At 46.8% G+C, this 24,811-nt stretch overlaps 4 protein-coding genes across 7 annotated transcripts; all 4 read left to right on the top strand.

Annotated features, from left to right (window-relative positions):
* The first annotated feature begins 175 nt into the window (after positions 1-175).
* Positions 176-12,621, top strand: kank2 (KN motif and ankyrin repeat domains 2). 2 transcript variants are annotated; one of them, XM_057014081.1, is made up of 12 exons: positions 176-277; positions 5,143-5,230; positions 7,385-7,443; positions 7,712-9,055; positions 9,130-9,339; positions 9,416-9,524; positions 9,601-10,198; positions 10,281-10,500; positions 10,655-10,797; positions 10,943-11,143; positions 11,253-11,351; positions 11,457-12,621. In XM_057014081.1, the coding sequence occupies exons 3-12, from the start codon at positions 7,407-7,409 to the stop codon at positions 11,511-11,513; spliced, it is 3,018 nt and encodes a 1,005-aa protein (XP_056870061.1). In that variant the 5' UTR covers positions 176-277; positions 5,143-5,230; positions 7,385-7,406; the 3' UTR covers positions 11,514-12,621. The 2 variants fall into 2 exon arrangements, with proteins under 2 accessions (XP_056870061.1, XP_056870062.1); XM_057014082.1 differs by having other exon boundaries at positions 244-273.
* Positions 12,622-14,213: 1,592 nt separating this feature from the next.
* On the top strand, positions 14,214-15,123 carry LOC130514478 (hemoglobin embryonic subunit alpha-like). The gene is made up of 3 exons (XM_057014083.1): positions 14,214-14,372; positions 14,458-14,665; positions 14,926-15,123. The coding sequence occupies exons 1-3, from the start codon at positions 14,275-14,277 to the stop codon at positions 15,052-15,054; spliced, it is 435 nt and encodes a 144-aa protein (XP_056870063.1). The 5' UTR covers positions 14,214-14,274; the 3' UTR covers positions 15,055-15,123.
* Positions 15,124-17,360: 2,237 nt separating this feature from the next.
* On the top strand, positions 17,361-18,219 carry LOC130515255 (hemoglobin embryonic subunit alpha-like). Its single transcript, XM_057015417.1, has 3 exons — positions 17,361-17,612; positions 17,694-17,901; positions 18,009-18,219. The coding sequence occupies exons 1-3, from the start codon at positions 17,518-17,520 to the stop codon at positions 18,135-18,137; spliced, it is 432 nt and encodes a 143-aa protein (XP_056871397.1). The 5' UTR covers positions 17,361-17,517; the 3' UTR covers positions 18,138-18,219.
* A 586-nt stretch (positions 18,220-18,805) lies between these two features.
* Positions 18,806-24,615, top strand: nprl3 (NPR3-like, GATOR1 complex subunit). 3 transcript variants are annotated; one of them, XM_057015403.1, is made up of 14 exons: positions 18,806-19,045; positions 19,201-19,270; positions 19,777-19,818; positions 20,484-20,616; positions 21,002-21,076; positions 21,569-21,716; positions 21,833-21,874; positions 21,964-22,132; positions 22,211-22,367; positions 22,690-22,796; positions 22,949-23,078; positions 23,626-23,809; positions 23,891-24,083; positions 24,327-24,615. In XM_057015403.1, exons 1-14 carry the CDS (start codon positions 18,847-18,849, stop codon positions 24,490-24,492), a joined length of 1,815 nt encoding a protein of 604 aa, XP_056871383.1. In that variant the 5' UTR covers positions 18,806-18,846; the 3' UTR covers positions 24,493-24,615. The 3 variants fall into 3 exon arrangements, with proteins under 3 accessions (XP_056871383.1, XP_056871382.1, XP_056871384.1); XM_057015402.1 differs by having other exon boundaries at positions 18,807-19,045; positions 21,833-21,911; positions 21,995-22,132; XM_057015404.1 differs by lacking the exon at positions 19,777-19,818 and having other exon boundaries at positions 18,808-19,045; positions 21,833-21,911; positions 21,995-22,132.
* The last annotated feature ends 196 nt before the right edge of the window (positions 24,616-24,811 follow it).

The following is a 24,811-nucleotide window of genomic DNA, read 5'->3' on the forward strand; positions in this document are numbered from 1 at the left end:
GAAGCTGTCGGACACTCCTGTAGGATGGTGAAGGTATTGGACACTCCTGTAGGATGGTGAAGGTATTGGACACTCCTGTAGGATGGTGAAGGTGATGAACGCTTCAGTAGGATGGTGAAGGTGTTGTACACTAGTAGAACGGTGAAGGCTCCTCCTGGGTGCGGGCCCTTTAAGAGCCGCGGGAGGGGTCGTCGGAGCATCTCGGCTGCGGTGTTTTTGTGTCTCTGTCAGTGAGCGCTCTTGGGCCGAGGCGGCTGAAAGGATTTCCAGAAGGCAGGTAAGAATTAAACAAGTTGGCGTTCCTCTGCGTAAAAACGGTCTATTTTTTGTGTCAAATGTGACAGTGCGCCGGTCGCGGCGGCTTCTCTTGACTGAGACTTCTTTTGTGAAGCGTCGTTCCTGCCCACATTTACCGCGAAGTAACGGGTCCTTTATCCTCCAAGAACCCACACCGGCGTCAATTATACTGGCATTGTCCTGTCTAATTAGGTTTCCTTTATGTACATCAGTGTTTATTTTCCTTTAGTGGACACTTTGACCCCCGACAGGTCCCCCGTTGTCTTCGGAGCATCATTGATTACAAAGCGGCGTAAAAGCGCAAAAAAAAAAAAAAATCAAAATTGTAACAAAATTACATATTCTCACATCTAAATGTTGACGGGCTCATTGGGGTAAAATGTGTTCACAATCAAGTATCATTTAAATGGTTAAACCGTCAACATCAATGGAACATCCTGTAAATCCGTTTCTATACGTTCAATTGACCGCGCGTCCTGCTGCGTCTTTTACGCGCACGCAATCCTGCCACGCGGCCGCAACTTTTATCAGACTGGATTAATGCAGGAATTCTTCACTGCCAAATGTTTCCCTCCAGTTTCATCCCTTAACACGCAACACACTCGGGCGTGTTTGTTGGTGCTCCTTCGTGAAACTTTTCCTCCATTCCGTCACGCTTGACCGTGTTCCAGAAATTAGACCGACGATTTCGGGATTTTATTAAAAGAATGAAAAAAGGGGTAAGGAAGGGGGGTGGACTCAAGGAAGAGTTGAGGCTCAGAGGAGAGCAGGGTGGGTCTGTGCATTCTGCAAATTTTCATTGCTTCCAGATGTTGCTCGACGTTTTGGTTGCTGCCTTTTTGCCCGCACATTCGCTCCTCTGGCCTCCTGTAGACGGCCAGTGAGGGGAGTTTATAGACTGGGGACAAATGAGGGCCGGTGGAGTTACCGTTTTCTCTAATCTACTTTGAATTTCCCCACATAAATTTAAAAAAAGCCCATTACTCGTCGCCTCTAACGCATTCATGGACCCTCAAATGGAAGATTAGTGGTTAGGGTTAGTGTGTGTGGTTGTCTGTACCGATTCATCAGTAAACACATCAGATACCGCTTTGATAAGGACACACAGAAGTCTGCAGGATGTGGGGGTGCAGTCATTACCCTGTTACACTGCATCACACAATACACCACTGTCCTGCTGTTGTGTAATGGAGTGCTGGCTGTATTAAATCAGGGACCAGTGGGTAACCAGTGATTGCAGCAGCTGCACAGCGCCCGGCCCAGTTCTGTCATCCCTGCCCCGGCGCGGGCAGTGTGGTAATGTGCTGATTTGTAACAGTTTAAAGTCAAACACTCAATTGTGCATCCGATCCACTGCACATGTAGTGTAATTGCTCTGGGGAATCCCTGGAATCCCCAGAATGTCTCCTGAAAGTCAGGTCTGACAACAACCTGAGATTATTTTTTTTTCGTTATTTCAATGTGATTGTCTGCTGGAATGTGATTGTCTCTCCAGCATTTGGGCTCAGGGGTGCAGGGGTGGAATGCAGGGTTATAAACCCCATTTGCACACAAGGCCACACGCCGGGCATTTAAATGGTTGAGCCGGACTAATGAAATTACACCATGAACCCACATGAGACTGTCTATGTCTGTGTCTGTCTATGTTTTCTCAAGGATTAGCTATTCCACACAATTTTACTTGATAAACAATTCTGAATGAATATGCTGATTTTTCTTCTTTTTTAAGCATTAGCATCCAAAGCTGCACTATTTTATCAAGTGCAAATAAATAGAGGTTTCATCCTTTAATGAAGTATCTTCCAGCAAGCATATGGGTCACTCCTGCTTTTGTATTGCCGGGGTCACTAATTCCTTATCAGCCCAAATAATCCATTTAATCTTTTAATTTTGCTGGAAAACAAGATGGGCCTTTCTGTCTAGAAATAACAGACCCTGATGGTGTGTTCCCAGCTAGATCTCTTTTCAAGGTCTGTTTTTTTAAACAACAGCCCCGCTCACGATTCAGGAAGTCATTGATGAGATTTCCGAGCTCGAAGCGCTTTAACCACTCTGCCGCTGCGCTGAGATTACTTCCTCTGCTCTGCTGTGCCGTCAGCACACGCTGGCCTCAGCTTTTAACCCCCATGCTGCTCTGACAGGCACCCCTGCACCCATCTAAAGGCAGTCTGGACTTCGTCTCCCTCCCTCACAGACCCCACAGTTTCCTCCAATCTCCGCTCAGGACTGGCCTCTCTGCTCGGCATCATTCCTTATCCCCACTTCTACAAACGCACAGGAATTTTCTCCCAAATGCTCTCCGTTTTCTGGGGGGGGGTTCTACTTTTTGGGGCTGTTTCAACGGTGCCGCTCCTCACAGCTCGGCCCCACCCTGTCTTCCTGTTGGAGGTCAGCGCAGTGACCAATGGGAGAGTGGCGGGTGTTTATTCTGCTTCTGCTCTAGGAGTAATGGGAGCTATGGAGCCCCACCCCCTTGGCCGGACCCTCGGCAGCTCCAGACGGCTCAGCCCAGCACCGTCTGCTCCTCACCACTCCTTAATGCACAAAACAGGGCTGTTCAGTCCTGGAGTGAAAGTCCCTCTGGGCTATGATTTCACTGTCCCAACGTTTTAGCCCAAATTAGTCGAAAACCACATGTCCACCAGCAGCATCAGACTTCACCCCACCGCCATGTTGATATGAGATCATCGGGCCTCGTCGTTTCCCAGCCGACCCGCTCGCGTCAGCTTTCACTTCCAGTTGCCTCTACACAAAGTATTCTTAAGCTGTTTAGGGCAGATGTTTGTAAGATTTTCGCCCCTTTATTTATTATTCATTTGGGGCCAGTTGGCTAAATGAAGCCATCTGTCCTGCGGGGAGTGGAGGAGGACAAAGAAGTCGTGGAAGATGCGTCCATAAACAGGCCTCCTGCTGTGGGCTTCATGCAAGATGTAAAACTCTTCTGCGTGTCCATATTGTGCTCTGCGTGGTCTGTTGTACAGGAAAAAACAGACCCCATTTTTTCAGGTTCAGACAAAGCGCAGCATCTTGTCGGGATTGTCTATTGTTACTCTATTTTTAGGAGCTGAACGTACAGCGGTTGGTCATTTTCTTTAGGGCGCTCGTGTCGGATTTGGAAGGAACGCTCCTTTTATAGATCTTTTGTCCACTATGCGCCGTGCTTACGGGGTTCTTTATGAACTCTCAGAAGCAAAACTGCAGTCATGAGTCACGGCCTGAGAACAGTCATGCTCTTCTCATTTGGGAAGTTTCCATCAGTTCTTTTTATTTTTCTTCTCCTCCTGATTTGGTGGTTCTTTTCTTACTGCGCTGCTTCGTTCCCTTTTCTCTCTTATGACCCTTTTCCTTTCCAGTTTATGTCTCCTTTTGCTGCTCTCTCTCCTGGGCTGGGAGGAAGTGGCTGCCTTGTTTGTGGATCCTCCGGGAGTAGAATGATGGAGCTCCCTTTCCTGTTACCCTTTTCCTTATCACATCTCATATGATTAACTTTTTTTGAACACAAAAACTCGCTCAGCATGATAAGAAGAAGAAGCTGTGCTTGTCATTTGTGGTAAAATGCTGGCTTCTTTTATCTTAAATTTATTCCAGAGATTCATCATCAAGAGCAGAAACGGGGGATCATCTCTGCCCTCGGCTGAATAAATCAGATTAACAGCTACAGCTGTGTTGGTTTGTGGGAGTTATCGGGCCTCAACAAGTGCTGCTGTGTTGGAGGTTCCTTTTTTTTCATCTGTGCTGCGTGGGAGTCACTGGGAGTTCAAGTTGTCTCCTACAAAGTTTAATATTTGTCTCCGTGCAAGTATTTGCCATCTGCACCGACGGGGTTACAGCTAAACTCTCCACAAAGTTCGTCATTCTTGTCCTTTGACGTTTGGACTTAATTTCTTCCATGATCTCCGCTGTCTTTTTCACCCTCAGACACTTCTAGAGCGTGATGTCATCACCCGGCCCTTCATTCTGTCCCCGCTTTTATTGTCAGAACCAAATAGCGCTTTTCAACGCCTCATATCTTTTGAGGGAGTTTTTCTCACTAAACACCACATCTCCCTGAGATTCCCCTCCCTGGCGTTCTATTAGAACCAGCTGTGGAAGTCGAGGCCGAATGAATGGCTCTTTGTGATTCGGATGTCGTTCCAGTCGGAAAGGTCCGTTTCTCCCGCTGTCACTCCGCCCTCTCTGGTGCGACGACAACAGCACGAAACGACGGCGCGAACAACAGCGAGGCTTGTGGAGATAATATCTAGAGGTCAGCATTATTTTGGGGTTCTGCGAGACCCTCTGACAAAATGTCGACCAGGCTCCCAAAGTCGGGGGATCAGCAGACAGCGGATGGTTTGAGAGCGAGTCGACCAGGTCACCAAACCGGTCTGACTTTGAAAAGGCCTCCTTCGCAGATGACAGCTGTTCCCACAAAAACCAGGCGGCTCTGTTAGATGTGTGGCTGTGTGTGTGTGTGTGTGTGTGTGTGTGTGTGTGTGTGTGTGTGTGTGTGTGTGTGCACCAGAGGGTTTGAAGTTAGTCACAGTAGCCAGAAAACAGCCCCGTTATGCGACTACGCTCCATCAAGGCTCGACTGCGAGAAAAGCCTCGCTGGCGTTACATGGGGGCATTTTCTTTCACATCCGGCGTGTCAGTTACAACCACTGGAATGTTTTGGAATGTTTTTTTCTGGCTTTGCAACCTGTGTTTACCGTCTTGCGGGGCACCGCTTATTGTGACCTGTCAGAAGTCTGTTTTTATCCATGTCAGCACGGATAAACACCTCTTTAATGAGTTTCAAATGAGTACTCAATTTTCTGAATTAGTTTTTCGGTTCTAGCTCATTTCTGCTCTTGGCTCCTGCAGGTGTTGGCTGCAAGCGATCGAGGAAAGGACGGGAGCACGAGGAGTCCGGACAGCAGGAGAGCTCTGGTCCTCGCCGAGCAAGCAGCTGGTATGAGGCGGAACATAAATCCCTCTTTTCCCAAGTCACAAACCGTACCCAGGCTTAAGAGGAGCAGTAATCGCCAAAGGCTGAGACAGTCAGGAGGGCAGTGGAAAAATCCACCTCTGGGTGGTGGGAAGACTGGTATTTCCAACTTAGCAATGTGGAGGTCTAATCCTTTGTGATGGCAATAATAATAATAAGATGACTCAATGAATGGAAGCAGTGAGTTTGATAAAGCCGGCAGAGATGACCTCGAAATGAAACCTGGCATCGGGAATTGGTTTTCAGGGTGGTCTGGGTGTTCTGGCCCATCAGGGAGCGCAGCCCACATCTCTTTAGTACATGTTATGAATAAATACACGAACACGGTGACCTGCGTTCATGCTCGTGATAACATTTAGCGGTGGGACAAACTGCAGCGTTGTCGCCCTGACGTCGCACAGGACATACCACAGACGTGTAATTTGTGCTGGATGACCTGTAGCTTACCCCCTGAGGGTTGTTTTAATCTTAATGGAGGGGGATGAAGGGAGCGGAACAGGGGACGTTAGCTTCCGCTAGTGTGGTATGCAGTTAAGGGAGTTGGGGGGGAGCTAAATGGGGGCAAGGCGGCACTCCTGGATGAAACAGATAGAGGGGAAGGGCGAAAACTGGTTTCTGTTCAGATGTCCAGGAGAAGGTCCCGCCGAGTCCGTCAGCGTTGGAGGTACGGGTGCGGTGTTACGGGTTTATTGAGGTGAGCTGATGAGGACAGACGGCAGAGGAGAATCAGTCGGCGGACTGTGAGTCGTGTGCGTGAAAAGATCGTTTTCGGGAGTCCAACCCACACTGTTGGATCCAAAGAGGATCCGTCAGCGCGGCCTCCTCTGTTGGGCTGGGATGTTTGGTCGCCAAACTGCAGTTTCTAATTATAACTCATCAAGTGTCCCCTGTCAACGCTGGCCTCCACCCTGATGCAAAGTACACACACACGCGCACGCTTGTGCTCACATTTTCCCTCCCAGACCCTTCCCCTCCTCTCTGTCCTCTCCTGGCTGCTGCAGGAATGCAAACTGCCCAACGTGCAGCATGTAGGCAGCACGATGCTCAGATGGGCTCGAGCAGCATCACTCATGTAGGGGTCGCCAACGGCGTCAGTTGGCGTGGCGTGTTGGAGGCCTCTGGACGCGAGTCTGCCTATCTGTGCCTCCTGGTGTGTGGCCATCTTTGTACAAGAGGCTGACGAAGGGGAGCAGATAAGGGGCCGATATTAAGCTCCAGAAAATACCACGTCAAGTTAGTCACTGTTTCCAAGTGCCCTACTTTTCACGACCGAGCGAGCGCTGCGAAGGATCACAAGATAGAGCGCACGAGGGAGAAACGGCTCCACTCAAACCAGAGACGGTTCTCACCGAGAAAAAAAACCAGCAAACAAACCTTAAAGCCAAACTCCTGCAGTTCAGCTCTCTGAGTTCATCGGCTAATTTGGTGCATGGCTTGAACATTACATCCCCAAGTTCCCATAAAGTGATGACCTAGAAAGTTAATCATTTCCAACAACCCGCCGTTGTCGGCTGTGCACGTCTCCGCCGAAAGCACGGCCTGTAGAGACAAAGAGAAATTCACTGAGCTTTCAGTGCTGAATAAAAAGAGAGGCGGCGAAGCTAAAACCTCCTGATCATCAGGTGACTCAGGGGGGAAAGCAGCCAAGAAAAAAAGAATCATAAAGCAAACAGGATAAACAGACAAGAGGCAGAACAAGGGAAGGTGCGGAGGGGAGAAAGAGGCGAGCCACTGCAAACCCTAAATTAAGAAGCCAAGTTAGCGTCCACAGATGATTCCTAATAAGGCATTCGCAAACCTCTGTCCGGGAATTAGCTGCCAGGAAACTTTCTTTTGTAGCTCCACTCCTCTGAACGCTAAGAACAGAAACAAACACAGAAGTGAACGTGGCCCCGGAGCAAAAGAGAAATCAGCGGATGCCCTAGAGGGCAGAGGAGGGTGAATGTGGGGAGAGAATAAGCAATAAAACTATTTTTGGAACTCACACAAAAGCAGCATTGAGGTCAAAAATAAATGTGTAGACAACAACAATGAGAGGTTGCTGGGATGCCTGACTGCAGCTCTTGAATTTTTTTTGTGTTTAAATGTCATTTAATTGCTGTTTTCTCATTGATACAGGTGAGGGGGGCACAGACTCAGGATGGCTCAGGTGTTGCACATGGACCCCGGGTTTCCAGGTGCAGCCTCTCTTTAATTCAACCTGTACATCCTTCAAAGCATCATTTCTATTTACAGAAAGACTTCTTTAGTTAATATATGAACTTTTATGATGGGAGAAGGGCTTCAGCAGCTTAAAGTAACCCCAGAAAGTTCCTGCTTGTGTCCACTTTGCTTGATTATTTTACAAATACACAGAAGCCCAAAGTCAATGCAATTTTTTGAAGGCTCAGCCCAAGATTAGACTCAGATTTCCGTTTGTTTAAAGTTGATTTCCTTCCTCCTCAGGGAAACTCAACCCCTCTGCTCCCCCTTCCCTCCATGGCAAAGAGCAGGAGGCACCCTACTCAGTGGAGACCCCCTATGGCTACCGTCTGGACCTGGACTTCCTCAAATATGTAAATGACATAGAGAAGGGAAACACCATCAAGAAGGTGGCGGTCCAGCGCCGGCCACGCTACGGATCCCTGCCGCGTGGGTACGGCTACACCGGCTCCTGGTGGACCTCCACGGAGTCTTTGTGCTCCAACACCAGTATCGACAGCCGGCACTCGTCCTACTCCTACTGCGCTCCCGGCTACCACACCACGCAGAGGCCCAGTTTCAGCACAGCTCGCGTGGAGAAGACCCTGTTGGATGCACGCAGGAAGCTGGAGGAGGAGAAGGAGGGACGGAGATACTCTAACCTGGGCAGCATGAACAGCAGCGTGGCGGGCTCCAACACCTCTCTCAGCAGCGCCCACAGCTTCAACAGGGCGCACGGCGGAAGCGGGTCCTTCACACCCATTAATTCTGGCCTCTCCACTCCTGTGACGCCCACACCAGCCCACCTTCAGCATGTCAGGGAGCAGATGGCCAGTGCTCTCAGGAAGATCCGCGAGCTGGAGGAGCAGGTCAAGACCATCCCGGTGCTGCAGGTCAAGATCTCCGTGCTGCAGGAGGAGAAGCGACAGCTCAGCGTCCAGCTGAAGAGCCAGAAATTCCTGGGCCACACTCTGGGTTTCAGCCGAGGGCGTTCTCGCGGAGAGCTCTACATCGACATTCCTGAGGAGGAAGTGAGCGGCGGCGCTGCGAGCAACACTAAGACAGCGGGACCGCTGTCTCCCACCACACCCGATGGCTCCAAGCAAGATTCGGGGTGTGAAATCGAGGACACGGTGATTGTGGGCGGAGCACGTCCCGATGCAAAGCGGGAAGTACGAACTATCGGAGTGGGGCCAGAGGCCGTAAGAGGCAGTCGTCAGGTGGGCGTCGGTGTTAGGGAGGAGGACCTGGGGCTGCTCCCAGAAACAGAGGTTCTTAAGAGTCAAGTGGGTCAGCTGGAGGGAGAACTAAAGAGGACAATGCAGGAGCTGCAGGCTGTGCAGCAACAGGTCACAGCGGTCCAGAATGCCCCTCAGGCAGAGCATCCGGTCATGGCTACTAACACGGGCTGGCAGGAGCCCCAAGGCTGCAGCCTGCACACCCTGGTCAGCTTCACACAAATGCCCCAGCAGAGGCAACAGAGAACTGTGGGAATCCAGGTTTACACACTGGAGCAGCCCACTGTGGTGGGAGTGGGCACGCCGTTCCGAGCTGAGATCTGCAGCCCCCCTGCTGCGGCCGAGGGCCGCCACAGAGGACTCGCCGAAGGTTTGGATTCAGCTTCAAAGACGACGTGTTAGAAACAGACGTGTTACCTGAACTCTCTGCTTTCCCTCTCGTAGATACGCCGGTCGAGTTTCCCTTAGCGGTGAGCTCCAAGCAGGTCCGCGACGTCCTAAAGAGCGAGCTGTCCACCTCGGTGCCCATTGCTGCTCCCGCCATCGCTCGAGGCAGGTCCGGTCATCAGATGGGGGCGCTGCATTCTAAAGAGGAAGACGCACAACCGCATCCACCAGCAGATTCTACGCTCGCGCAGGAAGGTGCCGCCGCAGGTAACCGGTCCGAATCAAGCCGTCCTGAACACGTGGTGCCTCTGCAGCGAGCTTGAGCTGTGGATCTTTTTTGCAGCCTCATCTCCGTCGTCTACGCTGAGGTCGATCATGAAGCGGAAAGCAGAGGGTGAACCGGGATCCCCCACCACAAAGAAAAACCTGCAGTTCATAGGAGTCAACGGAGGGTAGGTGTTAGCCGCCGCAGAGCTGGCGCTCGGGTTTCGGTCGTGCGTGGTGATAAAACCTGTTTTCGCCTCACAGGTACGAGTCCACGTCATCGGACGACAGCAGCAGCGAGAGCTCCGACGAGGGCAGCGACTCCAGCGAGTATCACGAAGCCCGAGAGAAGCTGCCTGAATCAACACTCCAGCACCAGCAATTAACCCACAACAGGCTTTCTGATGGCACCGGCGTCCCCCAGCAGGCCGCCGCCACCCAGCCGAGTCCCCACCAGCCCCCCGCCGTGGACATGGGACAGTCGGAGAAACCTTTCCAGTCACCAGCAACAAACTGCCCACCAGCCGCGGACGCCGCGCTGAACCCCGCCTCAAAAAGAGTGGACCAGCCGGGCGAGCAAGCCGCCACGCCACACGGCACCGCGCCCACGTCTGGGCAGGGTTCCACGATATCCCAGGTTAACTGCTCATCGTCGCTTGTCGTTAAAACCATCGAGGTCACCAAGCAACAGCACACTGGAACGACCGTCCAGGCAGAGCCAAAAGCGGCCGCCGAAAGCTCTGACGCGGTTTGTGCTCCGGCCAACCCGGTCAGAGTGGAGCTGAGCGACGGTCTGATGTCGGCGCTGCACATCCTGCAGAAAGCTCTCGGGGATCCCAACGCGTTCAGCCATCAGGAGGCGGTGAGTGTTTACATTCGCTGACCTGTTGGCGAGCTTCCTCGGCGACAGCTTCTCTAATCGGCCTCATTGCGTCCGACCCCAGAGGGCCGCCTACACCACCGTGCTGCAGGAGTGGCTGCGCGTCTCCTGTCACAAAGCGGCGGACACAGCCGTCGTCCAGGCCTACATGAACGCCTTCGCCTCCATCTCCCCTCAGCTGCTGGAGTTCGTGATCAACATGGCAGACGGCAACGGGAATACAGCGCTTCACTACACCGTCTCCCACTCCAACTTCCCTGTGGTGAAGCTGCTGCTCGACACCGGTGAGCTGGGCGCGCGTTCGGGCGCTCGCCTGTGCTTGTTTATTGTCCTCGGCAGTCGTTTTTGAAGTTTGTGTGTCATCAATCACACACCTCAACTGTGTGCGACATGGCTGTTGTATCATCTGTCACCCTGATTGCCCCCTTCACCTGACAGGACTGTGTAATGCTGACAAGCAGAACAAGGCGGGCTACACGGCCATCATGCTGACAGCTCTGGCCGCCTTCCACTCTGACAGCGACTTTCAAACAGTCCTGCAGCTGCTGCGCACAGGCGACGTCAACGCTAAGGCCAGCCAGGTGCGCCCCCTACTGTTTCTTAAGAGTTACTGCACTGCACTACAACGCAGCAGTTTTTTAAAAATAGATAAATAAAAAAAGAATCCTGTTTGAACGGCAGAAAGTCAGTGCTGAGTTCAGCAAGTTTCTGAATGTCTGTTTTTAGGCCGGACAGACGGCGCTGATGTTAGCAGTAAGCCACGGTCGAGGAGACATGGTGCGGGCTCTGCTTTCCTGTGGGGCACAGGTCAACATCCGCGACGACGATGGCTCCACGGCCCTCATGTGCGCCTGCGAGCACGGCCATGTGGACATTGTGCGTCAGCTGCTGTCTGTGCCAGGCTGTGATGCCACTCTGACCGACAACGTGAGCACACATTTCAGTTTTAACATCTGCATTTCCCCCCCGGCGTTCGTATCTTTTTTGACAAATGGCGTGAGTAGATGCCCTGACTTCCTTCCGCACTTTGATACAGGACGGCAGCACTGCCCTGTCCATCGCCCTGGAGGCCAGCCAGAACGACATTGCTGTACTTCTGTACGCTCACCTCAACTTTGCAAAGCCCCCTTCCCCTGTGAGTCCTTCAACATGCTGCTAATGCAGATGAATCATTGTAAAGCAGCGTTTAACAATGATACGACAATCTGATAATCTTGTGTGTGTGTGTGTGTGTGTGCAGGTCTCACCAAAGGCTCCTCTGTTGGGTTCTTCTCCCCCTTCTGGTGAAACAAAATGAAACCTGCAGCGAATCCACAGAAAGCCCCCTTTATTTCCTTTTTCCATCTGTTTAAATCCCATGAATTCTTTTGTGCGTGCATTTATTTCCCGATTACCTTCATTATATTCCTGTCACTGTTTGCGTTGTTTTTTTCAGTGTTCATGTTAATCACAGTGGGGGTTTAGAACATGGTCAGAGATGACGAACATCTACTGACTCCACACAATCCAATAACTTGTACATTATTACACATTTGTTTTATTCCATACGGTTGTTGTTTTTGTCGTGCCACAGTTTTTTTCATGTCCGACTGTCATTTAAGAAAACAAACGAGGACCTTTTTTCATTTCAAGTGTCCTTGCATCGACCAGCTCGTTGGTGCTACAGAGAAGTAATACACAAGAACACATCAGCCTATTTATACTCCAGATTTAGTATTTTGCTACTATATTTTTTATTTGGATTAATTCAGGGCCTTCAAGGATCAGGATTGACTTTTTAATTTCCCAGGTAGTTTCTAACTTATTGCATTTTAACTGAAGGTGAAAAGTAACCTTACCTGTAGAAAATATATCACCCACACAGACCCAAAGAAACCCGCTCAGCTGAGCTCAGTGACACTGTACAGTTCATCAGGAAGGACGAGAGACGTCAATAAGCGTGTAGGAGGCGGTACTGCGGTCGGTTTTTATATGTGTGAAGGTATTTGGGATGGCTGTAAAGAATGATTGGAGAGTTTTTGTCTTTGTAAAATTCTGTGCTAAGATTTATCATGGTGTGTTTGTAGCAATGACTGAAGGCAGGAAGAGTCGTCTGGGAAAGGAGATGTGAATATCATAATAATATATGTCAGCACCAGCTGGTAGTTGGACCTGAACTCAAACACCTTGAAGCAAAAAAACTTTCTTTTTTTTTATACAAATTTTGTTCACGATCTTCACTTTGAAGCAATTGAATTTTTTAATATAAATTTTAACTTAAACGTTTTATATAGACGGTTTGTGAAGCTCACCTCCACTTTGTGTAATCGCACAGTTCTCTTGTTCAAAGGTTTGTTTGGTTTTTTGGTTTGTGTAAAATTCTAGATTGTGTTTTCTTGGTTGGGTAATAAATGTAGACCACACTGTTTCTCTTGTCTTTGTTACATTTTGAATGATGGTAGGAAAAGCACGAATCTTGTGATAATAAAATCGATCCTTTGGGAGGAAATAGTCATAATGAAACTTCCTGTAATGTCCACTAGACGGCGACCAAGCGCAAAATATTTCAGGTCACCACGCCCTCAGTGTCGTTTCCAGTTTATTTTTATACACCAGATTACTTGACATTTTTAGCAATAAGTCTTTCATTTGAAACAAAGTGTATATAACTATGATAACAATTTTCTTCATCTCTAGCTCAAAATATAGTGAGTAATATGTCTACTGGAGAGGTGACTTATGCTCCAATATGATGAATTATTCTGCAAATTTTTAAAGAGATAAAGTGCATTTAAAAAAAACTGAATAATAAAAAAAATCTTTTATGACATTGAAGTCCCCAAATATTGGCGCTGATGTTGCTGAAGGGCTGCTGTGGTGCAGAGACACTGGTGCACCACCTAAACTGCATCTAACAAACACACGTTGGCTCTTCAGGAGGGTTTAGATGAAGCCATTACGCTGCTTTTACTGTTCGGATTCTTTCATTTAAGCTGTAATCTCACACACGATGATGTTCATCTCTTACTTCAGCAGAGCGTCTCATAAGTTGAACAACAAAAAAAAAGGCACCAGATGTTTTCTTCAGACAGCTGCTTATCTTTGGGAGGAGTAATAATAGTGAACATCAGACGGTACCAGCCCAAAGGCTTGGGGACCTGAAGGGGGCTAAGCCAAAAAATGTATCATCAATGATCAAGCCCTCCATATTTATCATATTTATTTATAATTTTCTATTCTAACTGTAATTTGTATTGTTTTCCTTTTAAAAACTGTTTGGGAGAACCACTGGGAAAAGTATTTTTTCCATGGGAAATAATCTCATTCTAACATTAAGTCATTATTTTTATCCTAATATATAACCACTTGTGTCATAACCCTTTTTTGCCCTCCAGCCACCACATTATTCTGCCTTCTTCTCAGTCGTGGAGGGCAGCAGTTTGTGCCTCTCCACTATCAGCTGAGCAGCACGCTGAGAAAAGAGCATCTTATCGGGACATTTGCTGACCCTCCCAGCTGTGAGCTGCAGAGAGGGTGAATCAGCCTCAGAGGGGCATCAAAAAGTTATAATGTTGGAACGGTACCAAGGGATGAATAAATCTGCTGAGTGATAGCAGAACCTGGATTCTAAATCTGGCTGGTGATGAACAAAGGCCAGAGAAAACACTAAAAGCAACAGCTGGCACAGATTAAACATAATAATGCCATATTAATTAAATATTAATATTTAATATCATTACATTTTTGACAAGTTAATAATTATGTCGTGTTACAATTTCATTTTTTGTGTGTTTGTTGCATAGAATTCTTTATTTATGAAATATGATGTGCGGCTATATTATATGCATTTACATTATTTATATTGTAAATACATTCATATTTGATCAGTCAGCTATGACAGATGCAGCTTTCACTTGAATCTATAGTTTAGAAGGATTTTTTTGTTATCTTACACAAAGTGGGATTGTCTTCTGCAGCCTATCTTGGAGGTGGTCCTGGGTGTGTCCACGCTGCCTTTCAAGCATAAAAACCCCCTCGAGGGTCTTCACCATTGTGGTATTCGACCCAACAAACTCAAGATGACGAGTCTCAGCGCAAAGGACAAGGATACAGTCAGGCTCTTCTGGGGCAAACTGGCTCCCAAGAGGGAGGAAGTTGGTGCCAATGCTCTCTGCAGGTACGTATGAGACCATCTACATGTTCCACAACGGCTTCATTTCCACACACTCACGACGATGTTTTTCTTGCTTTTTGCACGCTAGGCTGCTCTCAGTGTACCCTCAGACCAAGACCTACTTCGCTCACTGGAAGGACCAGAGCCCCGCCTCTGCCTCAGCCAAGAAGCATGGAATCACCATCATGAACGCCATTGGAGACTCCGTGTCCAAAATCGATGATCTGAAAGGAGGTCTCTTCAACCTGAGCGAGCTGCACGCCTTCACCCTGCGTGTGGACCCCGCCAACTTCAAGGTAGAGACGAGTCAGGCACCAGAAACGACCCTCACATTTTAGAGTCACAAACCCAGACCTTCATCCAAGACCTTAAAGAACTAAAACAAAGAGCAGAATTTGAATTCTTGGAGATTTTTAGACATGTTTACAGCTCACAGAAATAAGTTCAGATGAATATTTTCTTTGATCGGGTTCTGCAGAAGTTACGATGTTCTTGGGTTTGGATTGACGATGAAAACCGTGTCCTGACATCTGTGTGCTTGTGCTCTCCCTCACAGCTCCTGGCTCATTGCATCATGGTGGAAATCGGCATCATGTACCCCACTGAGTTCACCCCTGAGGTCCATGTGGCTGTGGACAAGTTCCTGGCCTCTGTGGCTCTGGCCCTGGCTGAGAAGTACAGATAAACAGCAGGAGAAAGCTGCCAAAGTTTAACGATGCAGAATGATCAATAAATGCATGACAACTAAAGGAAACCTGTTTTGGTGTCTTTGTTTATCTCTGAAGGGACAGAGGTCACAGACCAGGACAAATTAAGATTGACTAAACCAGTTTAAACCCCTTCAGGGGGGTTCCGCTCCTCCAAGGTTGAATTGATGCTTGTATGTCGCGATATTTCAGAAACACATCTCAAACCCTTTATACACCAATTTCCTCACACACAGACTGATGTTCTCCAGGATTTTCCTTCTTTGACTTGTGAGGATCATGACTCATGAATGAAGAAAGCCCAAAAATTTACTGTCTCAGAAGACTCAAATATTATGAAACAAATTTATTTTTGGAGACGCTAATTAGCTAGTTGGCCTGCAGCCTGTTTCCTGGGTCTTTGGTGGTCTCAGTCTGGTGTCAGAGTTCTGTAGGCAGGCACATTCATGGACAGTTCGGGGTAGACCCAGAGAGGCACAGCAGTGGCCCAGGGGACCAATGTCAACTGCTGGTGTTCTATCAGGTCAAAGGTCAGCTCAGCCATCAAGCAGGAGACTTCCCGTGTCCTCCTGCCGTCCAGCATTATGGAGATGCTGCGTTCATCTTGCAGCCATAGAGAGTCGTTGGGCTGTTGTGAAGACGCCAGAACCACCAGAACCGCCAGAACTGCCAGTGCAGAAGAGCTGAAGGCCGCTACCAGACCCACCACAGCAGAATTCCTGCAGGTTCAAAGTAAAATTACCCGTGATCTGTTGACGGTTCCTCTCTCACACATCGACAACGTGGTTCTGTTTTTGACTTGGGGTTTGATTTTTTTTTGTTAATTTAGGCTCATTAAGAAGCCTCAGCAGTGAAATTATTGGTCTTCAGTGAAAGCAGTTGATTTTATCTGATCCTTTTTAAAGCACTAATGTCCAGGGGTTATCTTTTGTGACTCTGTGTGTGTGTGTGTGTGTGTGTGTGTGTGTGTGTGTGTGTGTGTGTGTGTGTGTGTGTGTGTGTGTGTGTGTGGGGAAGGGAGTCCAGGTCCAATCAGTTCACGCACTTGTGTTTTGGGGGGTTTTGGGGGGAAGTTCTTGTTCCATGAGAAATATCCAAACTAAGTCTATTAATTGTGTCTCCAGTTTCACCAGCTGACAGCACAAATATAATATCATTTAGGGGGCTGTTTGTTCTGGAATGAAACAGGTTGATGAGTAAAACTGGAAAAGGTGATGAGATTTCTGTGCGTTTTACTGAAACAACTACAACAAAACCCCTTCTGCTCTAGTGTTTGAGTTAATTTACATTTGGTGAAAAAGTAGTAGTAGCAGTAGTAGTAGTAGTAGCAGCAGCAGTAGTAGTAGCAGTAGTAGCAACAGCAGCAGCAGCCGCAGTAGTAGTAGCAGCAGCAGCCGCAGCAGCCGCAGCCGCAGTAGTAGTAGTAGTAGTAGTAGTAGCAGCAGCAGCAGCAGCAGCAGCAGCCACAGCCGCAGTAGTAGTAGCAGCAGTAGCACTAGTAGTAGCAGCAGCACTAGTAGTAGTAGCAGCAGCAGCAGCAGCCACAGTTATAGTAGTAGTAGTAGCAGCAGCAGCAGCAGCCACAGTTATAGTAGTAGTAGTAGCAGCAGCAGCAGCAGCCGCAGTAGTAGTAGAAGTAATAGTAGCAGTAATAGTAGTAGCAGTAGTAGCAGTGGTAGCAGTAGTAATAGTAGTAGCAGTAGTAATAGTAGTAGCAGTAGTACTAGTAGTAGTAGCAGTCGTATGAAATGTCAGTAGTCTCAGATTTGAGAGCCTGGGAATTAAAAAAGAGAGAGATGTGGAAACATTAAGCTGTTTTCTTAGACGGAGCCACAACCAAAGGATTCAAAGCTGGCATGAGGGCAGTTTTTATGGAGAATCCCTGGCAGAGCCTGACCGTGACACCGGGACTGAGGATTTAGATGCACCTTTGAATTCCAAAGTCTCCAAAAGTCCTGCAGTGTCGTCTGTAGCCAGCATAAATCCACATTGGGCTGTTGTGTGTATTAAAAATGCCAGCAGGGCCGCAGACGCACCGGTGCTGTCTGTATCAGAGCCCCCGCGGCCCCGCCCTTCATTTCTAATTAAGATAAGTTCAACTTCACCGCAAACGACCTCAGTCAACTCAAATGAACCCTACACATTCAAACATGTCTTGCTTTTACACGCAGGTTTCAAACCAGCAACTTTGCAACAGCTTTTAAAAAACATTTGACAAAAGTAGATGTTTGTGATGCCTGAAAGGTCCAATCCTAAAGGAAATCTTTGACTTTATTTAAGCACCCTAGCGGTGGGGGGAAAGGGGGGGGGGGGGATGGGTTTGATGTGCCACTTCTTTATCTCACGCTACACAGCCGATCTTGTGGGTGGTTCCCTCAGTGAGCCCATGCCCAGCTTTCTATATAAATCCGAGCCCAGTTCAGCACCCACAGAAAATCATCATGTCTCTTTCTGCTGACGACAAGAAAGTGGTCAAGGCCTTCTGGGGCAAGGTATCCACCAAGGCTGATGCCATCGGCGCCGACGCTCTGGGCAGGTGAGTTCAACAGCGCCTGGATCTTTATTCTCCTGCTCCCGGCAAAAAAATAATACTGTATTATTCCCTCCTGTTGCCCAGGCTGCTGTTGGTGTACCCCCAGACCAAGACCTACTTCTCCCACTGGAAGGAACTGACTCCCAACTCTAACGATGTCAAGATCCACGGAGGCCGCATCATGAATGGAGTGACCGAGGCCATTGGCAAAATGGACAATCTGACCGCCGGTCTTCTGAACCTGAGTGAGCTGCACGCCTTCACCCTGCGTGTGGACCCTGCCAACTTCAAGGTATGTGCCCGACCACCGGTTGACTTTTGGTGCTGTTTTGGTTTATTATTCTGCACATTTTTGTTTACGCACACAATATATATGTCTTTTTTGCCTCTCTTTGGAAGCTCTTTGCCCACTGCATCCTTGTGGTCATGGCCAACATGTTCCCGGCGGATTTCACCCCCGAGGTCCACATGGCAATGGACAAGTTCTTGGCAGCCGTGGCCCGTGGCCTCTCCGAGAAATACCGATAAACCAGCCAGCATCAGGAACTGAACACGTACAGAATTTGAGCTTTGGGATTCTGTCTGAGAATAAATAAAAGATCAATTGCAATGACTCTGTCTGGTTGCTTTTCTGTCATGTAGTTACTGATTTCAAAGGAGGCCCATGTTAAGTTTATGCTGCGGGTGGGGAGGGGGGGGATCCTCAAAGCAGGACATTTTACACATAAACGACTAAGTATTTTACTAGGCTAGAAAATAATAACATAACATAACTAATATAAGTAACTAAGCCCTTAAAACATTATTAACGGTTATTAGAACATGTTTTTTTTAAAATAAAAAACCCAGCACATATCACTGAAGGTGAATTCACAACCCATGTTTGACAAAATTGTCTCTATTTAATCAAACAAGGCTTGATCTTTAAAATGTGGCATACAAACTGTTCAATGTTAAGAAAAAATCTTTCTAAGGTCCCAGTAAAATACAGCAGACCTGTTTGTATCTAAAACACCACCCATTTAGTCGCATCCCTGCCTCATTTCTTCCGGGCACAAACATTTGCGTTTTTTGAAGGTTTTCTCTACTTTTACATTCGATATAATAGCTAGAATGAGGCCAGTAATCAAGGGTTCAGTTTGCGGTGACATAGCGGAACCCATGCTGCCGTCTTCTTAGTTTCAGCCGAACGGTTTTCGATGTAACACAAAACAGTCGCCTTGTTAGCTATGCTAATATGACGCTCAATCCCTCAGCCGGGGTTTCGGGTGATCACAAATCTTTGTACGAGACTTATACACAAAATACTATGTACAAGACTGGAGATAAAACCAGCCCAATTAGCGTCATATTGGTAAGTTCTGGCAGTCGTGGAAACAGGCTACTTTTCAGATACCCCTTCCAAAGAACCACTGAATGTCCGTCATCTCTTGCAGGTGGGCTTAAATTCGCTTTCATTTGACATCAATCTTAAACACAAGATCACAGTTGTCTCTTAACGCTGTCTGTTGTCATCTATCCAGATAGATAGATCTGACTAAAGGTAATAGACATTTGCCTAAAATTAAAACATTTTATTTTTGTCCTCAAGCCAAACAGCGAAGTCGATATGCACTAAACACAACCGGGGATGTTGTTGAAGATCAGGATGGTGATTCAAGGTAGTTGGCTTACATTGTTTTGGGGTTTTTTTTTTTTTTTTTTTTTTGAAACAGCACAAAATAGCTGTCATCCGTTTGTATCCACACATGAGCGTTCACATTTATGCAACGAAAACACCATCATTGCTAATTTCCCTGATGGACACCCCCTAAAGGGATCAATCAAGTACTCAATCAATCAATCAATCAATCAGAAGAGGTTTTTATTGGCCACATACAAAAACAAAAGGCCTTAGAGTCTAAATGACTGCATTCAAATAAAAATAAAAAACTGGAAACAAATTTGTAGATTTTTTCAAAGTCAGCCTTGTAGATAATAAAAATAATGAGTTCAGTGAAAATAGGCTCAAATCAGCATGTACGCCTGCATTTTTATGTCACAGATTTGCACGTTTGGGTTGTTTTCGTGACCATTTTCTGCCTGTAGCCCTATGGTGTATTTCCTTTTTTGTTTGCTGTTTTTTTTTTTTGGTTTCTTCTTTTTATGGGCCCAATTCCCATTTCAGAGAACAATCTCCAACAATAACCGATGAACAGTTGGTAGCAGGGTAAGACCAGATCGTTCTAAACCACCTTTTCCTTTGCATAGATCACCCCTGTCTTATGTTGAAACCCCAATCTTTCCTATTTTGTGGAATTCCATCCCCAATCTCAGTACAATCCTCTTGAACTGTCATTAGCAGATCCAGTGAATCACTGCTTTGTGTATTCTGGGTTTTGCTCCTTCTTCTGAAAGACAAATCTTAATTCACATTGATTGCGGAGCATGTCAACTTCAAATTACACAACAAATACCAAACCAACTGCAAACTACCCTAAAGCATCATCACCCTTTCAGCCTTGTTTTGTTGGGTAAGCCTATGAAATGTTTGATTTTTACCTGCAATTTTCATCCTGATTTTATGATTTAATTGCAGCATGATATACCCGAGTCAAACCAGCATGAGACATTCTTCATTCCTACAGTGACGTCACTGTTTCTCCAAGAAGCCTTCTCCTCTCCTCCTTTCCTCTCCTGTAGCCACACAAGCTTTTCTTGTATTCTGTCAATGTTGAACTTCATTGCAGGCAGCTACAACTGATTAACACAACCTTTGTTGAGATGGGAATGTGACAAAACTGCGCGCTCGCAATTCTTCTCCCCACTTTTCTGTCCTCTATTTTTACCTTTGTGACATTTGTCACTGTGCTCATTTCTTTCCCTTTTGAAAAGGTTCTCCGACATCATCCTCGCCACCATCCTGGCCACCAAATCTGACATATGTGGGAAGAAATTTGAGCTGAAGATAGACAACGTTCGCTTTGTCGGTCACCCGACCCTCCTTCAGCATCCTCCAGTCATTCAGGTCGGGATCATGAAACCAGGTTGAGATTCAAACTGAGCAGTTAGAGAGTTGTATCAGAAAGTAAAGGAATAACAACTGTGTTATTTAACCAGCATATTCAGTAAGGTCGTTACTGCTCATTACCTCAGTGCCTTTAATCTTAATAAATACATAAATAAAGAATTGCATTTCTTTCCCATTTTGATGAAACTGTAAATTAATCTTTGTGTACGTTTATGCAGTTGTGATTTTATCTGAAAATGACTGAAATCACATGTTAAAGTGGGTGAAATGACGTAATTTGAGTTCTGGCTTCACACCCGTTGTTATGTTAGTTTCCAACGTTGTGACATGAAACAATTCCCTAAACTCCTACTGGATCCTTTTGATTGTTCTTTCTGTTCAGGTTTCAAAGACAGATCCTTCACCAAAGAGAGAGATGCCTACGATGATCCTGTTTAATGTGGTGTTTGCTCTGAGGGTACGGAAAGTCGTCTTTGTATTTTTTACTTCATTTCATTCAAAAGTGTAATTCCGCTGCTGTGGGTGCGGCGCAGGAGGGGTGTGTGTGTGTGTGTGTGTCTGATAAAATTCTCTATCTGAGAGTTCACATGATCTGAGAGGGAGGCGGGACCAGGATATTTTGCTTCATCATGCCGCCCTTCAAAGCCAGCCCAGTTCTGCCTGTGCTGAGTCACCGTGCCAGCCGGCATCATTGAAAGAAATGCTGACTCATGTTTTGAACAGCATTTTTGTGCATAGAAATCAGAAACAGGTTCTGTAAATATTTAAAAACTGGGTTTATTCGTGTGTTGTTATTATAAAAAGCAAGTTCTCCATTCTACCTTCACACATCACAGCTATTTCCTTTTATTATGAGGGGGGAAGTCAAGCTCAGGGTTGTGTTGGTTACAGTCGTTACAGTGTGTTCATTTTTAATGAAGGCCTAAGTCCACGCCTTTGGAATCAACAGGCAAATGCCGACCCGTCTGTCATCAGCTGCATGTACAACCTGTCGCGCCGCCTGGCGATAGCGCTGCAGCATGAGGAGCGGCGCTGCCAGTACCTGACCAGAGAGGCCAAACTGATGCTGGCCATCCAGGAGGAGATCACAACAGAGAGTAAGATCCAAGCGGGCTGTGCGTCACGAATTAACGGTGGTCTCATCAGCGCGTGGAGCTCTCTGATACGATAAATGCGATTAGTTAAAGTACGTTTAATTTCCTGACCTACACAGACGGAAGCCCCCTGTCCCCTTTTCGACAAATACTTCCAAAGTGTAAGCTGGCCAGAGATTTAAAGGAAGCTTATGACAGGTGTGTGGTTAAATATATGTTAAAATGTCACTTCCTTTTTTTGTTTCTCCAGTGTTCACACAGAATATTGTGTGTTTTTGCAGCCTCTGTACAACTGGCGTAGTGCGGCTGCATATCAACAACTGGCTCGAGGTGAGCTTCTGTTTACCACACAAGATCCACAGGATCGGAGGCAGCTACATCCCTCCAGAAGCCTTAGAGCAAAGCCTTAAAGCTATAAGGTGTGTTTTCATCTTTGTGCTGCCTTGAGATGATTTCTGTGGATTCAGAGGCTTTATTCTGGTTGTGTGACGTTTCAGACCCTATCACACGCTGCTGCTCTTAGAGAGTGAGAAGACACTGTTGAGTCAGCTCCCTCTGGACTGCTCGCCGGCGATGGTCCGACTCATCAAAACCTGCTCAGCTGTGAAAAACCTGCAGCAGCTTGCGCAGGATGCGGACCTGGCCTTGCTTCAGGTGCACGACCGTAGTACCGACTCCATCACAGCAGGACTATATTTAAACACAATATTATAATAAAAATATAAGTCTATATGTGTATATGTATAATCCTAGACACAGGGCATAACCCAGATTAATGATTATAATGAGGGTTGAAACAATTTTCATTTTAAATCGTGTAAAACGAGGATATGTCGTTTTACTGCCATCTAGTGGGGAGCAATAGAAAAGCGCATCTGCATAAACTACATTAGGAAAGTAAAATCTGTTGTTTTTATGGAATGCACAATCTATTTTTAACACAGCCTATATAATTTGCAATTATTTTGGTACCCAGATCTTTCAGATTGCTGCTCACCTGGTTTACTGGGGCAAAGCAATCATCATCTACCCACTATGTGAGAACAACGTTTACATGTTGTCACCTCATGCCAACATCTCCCTGTGAGTGTTTTTATTATTTGCCTGTGTTAGTTCATTTATAGATATGGTTTATTGTTCATTATTGTTTTATTTATCATATACTTTGAGTATTCTTGAGGTTTTTTTTTAAGTGGTCTGGATTCTTTTAAATGTATGTCTCTCTTTTTAACCAGGTACTCACCGTTGGCTCACCAGTTTGTGCAACAGTTTCCTGGTCATGATCTTCCCTCCATGTTAGCAAAGTTCTCACTGCCAGTCTCTTTGGCTGAGTTCAGAAACCCTCTGGAGGCTCCTGCGCAGGAGGTAGGACTGATTAAGATGTCTCCACCTGCTGATTGTTAAATGTTTTTCTGTGCTGCTGCTCTGAAGAGTCCACATTTTAGCATGTAGAGCATATTAGTATTCCATCTTCTAATACAGGATTTATTTTATGGTTATTCAGCTTTATGTTATTGCTTTATGTCTGGTGTCTTCCTCTCAGACATTATTGTGGTGCAAACATGGTATTGAACCACGAGAGGGCGCTGCCAACACGTACTATTTAAAACCCTAAAGTTAACAATACCAGGGTATAGATTCGAGGTGGAACATGGCTTTAAATTTAGATGGTCTAATTTTAAATCTAGTCTGGTTTTATTCCTAAAATATCATGTCTAATTTTAGTTTTGGAAGAGCTACTTGAATGTTATCAATAAATTATAAATGATGATGCAGCATCAGCTCAAATATCTCTGGCCTCCATCTTTAATGAGAGCCAGATCATAACCTTTTAAAGATTGTACACCGACACAGTAAATCATATTTAATGTGGTTACAAGGACGACCTTCACTTGTTGGTACTGCTGCCCAGGCTCAGCTGATCCAGATGGTGGTGTGGATGCTTCAGCGGCGCCTGCTGATCCAGCTGCACACCTACGTCTGCCTGATGGTGCCGCCTAGCGAGGATGAGCCCAGCACAAGAGATGAAGACCCTCCGCTCCGTGTCGGAGGCCGCAGTCTCAGCACCCCCAGCGCTCTCAGCTTTGGTTCCCCGAGTAAGTTCTCGTTCGGCTGCTCTACTCCTGGACGTTTAGTGCTTTCAGAGGTTGAAGAGCATCTCTGCTTCCTGTGTTCAGCCAGCAGTGATGACATGACCCTCACCAGCCCTAGTATGGACAATTCCAGCGCAGAGCTGCTGCCTGGCGGCGACTCGCCGCTCAACAAGAGGATCACTGAGACGCTGCTCGCCAGTCTGTCGGAGCACGAGAGGCAGGTTATTCTCAGTGTCCCTGCTGCCCAGAATCCCGAAGATCTGAGGATGTTTGCCAGGTAAAATCATCTCTGAACAAAATGTTAAAAACTATAAGAAAGGGTGATTATTGATGCTCTCACATGCTCTCGTCTCCCCGAGTCATTGTTTATCGATCAACAATCCATAATGTGAAACATCTGGAACAGAAAAATAAGAGCCTTCACGTCAAATCATTGTCGAAACCCCGACCTCCGGGTTCACTTGTGCACGTTTCGCTCGCCACCCCTCTAACATGCCACTGTTTTATTGGCTGGTTTCAGGCTGCTTCACTATTTCCGGGGACACCACCACCTGGAAGAGATCATGTACAATGAGAACATGAGGCGTTCACATCTCAAGACGCTGTTTGACAAGTTCCGAAGCGTCCTTGTCGTGACCAATCATGAGGATCCCGTTATTTCAATCTTCCAGTCACCCATTGATTAGTGGCAAATGCAGCCATTCACATCAAGGTGCCCTCGGACATTTAAAAAAAAAAACCTTTTTGGAAGAAATATTTGCATAATGAGCCTTTAAGCATGTATGATATTAAATTATTTTGTACAAAAATATAGTTGCGTGTTTTACTTCATCTTCCCCTGATCCAGATGTGCTGACGACAGAAGGGAGGGGGCACGTTAGTAATGGTCATTCCAGACATTCGGCTACCTCTGCTTGGGAATCCCAGAGGTGGGAAGAGTGAAGTGGAGGAGACTGGAAACGCCAGATGGAGTGTTTCTGCTTTAAAGGAAGCAGAAACACTCCA

The sequence above is a fragment of the Takifugu flavidus genome, chromosome 18, assembly GCF_003711565.1.
Source record: "Takifugu flavidus isolate HTHZ2018 chromosome 18, ASM371156v2, whole genome shotgun sequence".
Taxonomy (NCBI): Eukaryota; Metazoa; Chordata; class Actinopteri; order Tetraodontiformes; family Tetraodontidae; genus Takifugu; species Takifugu flavidus.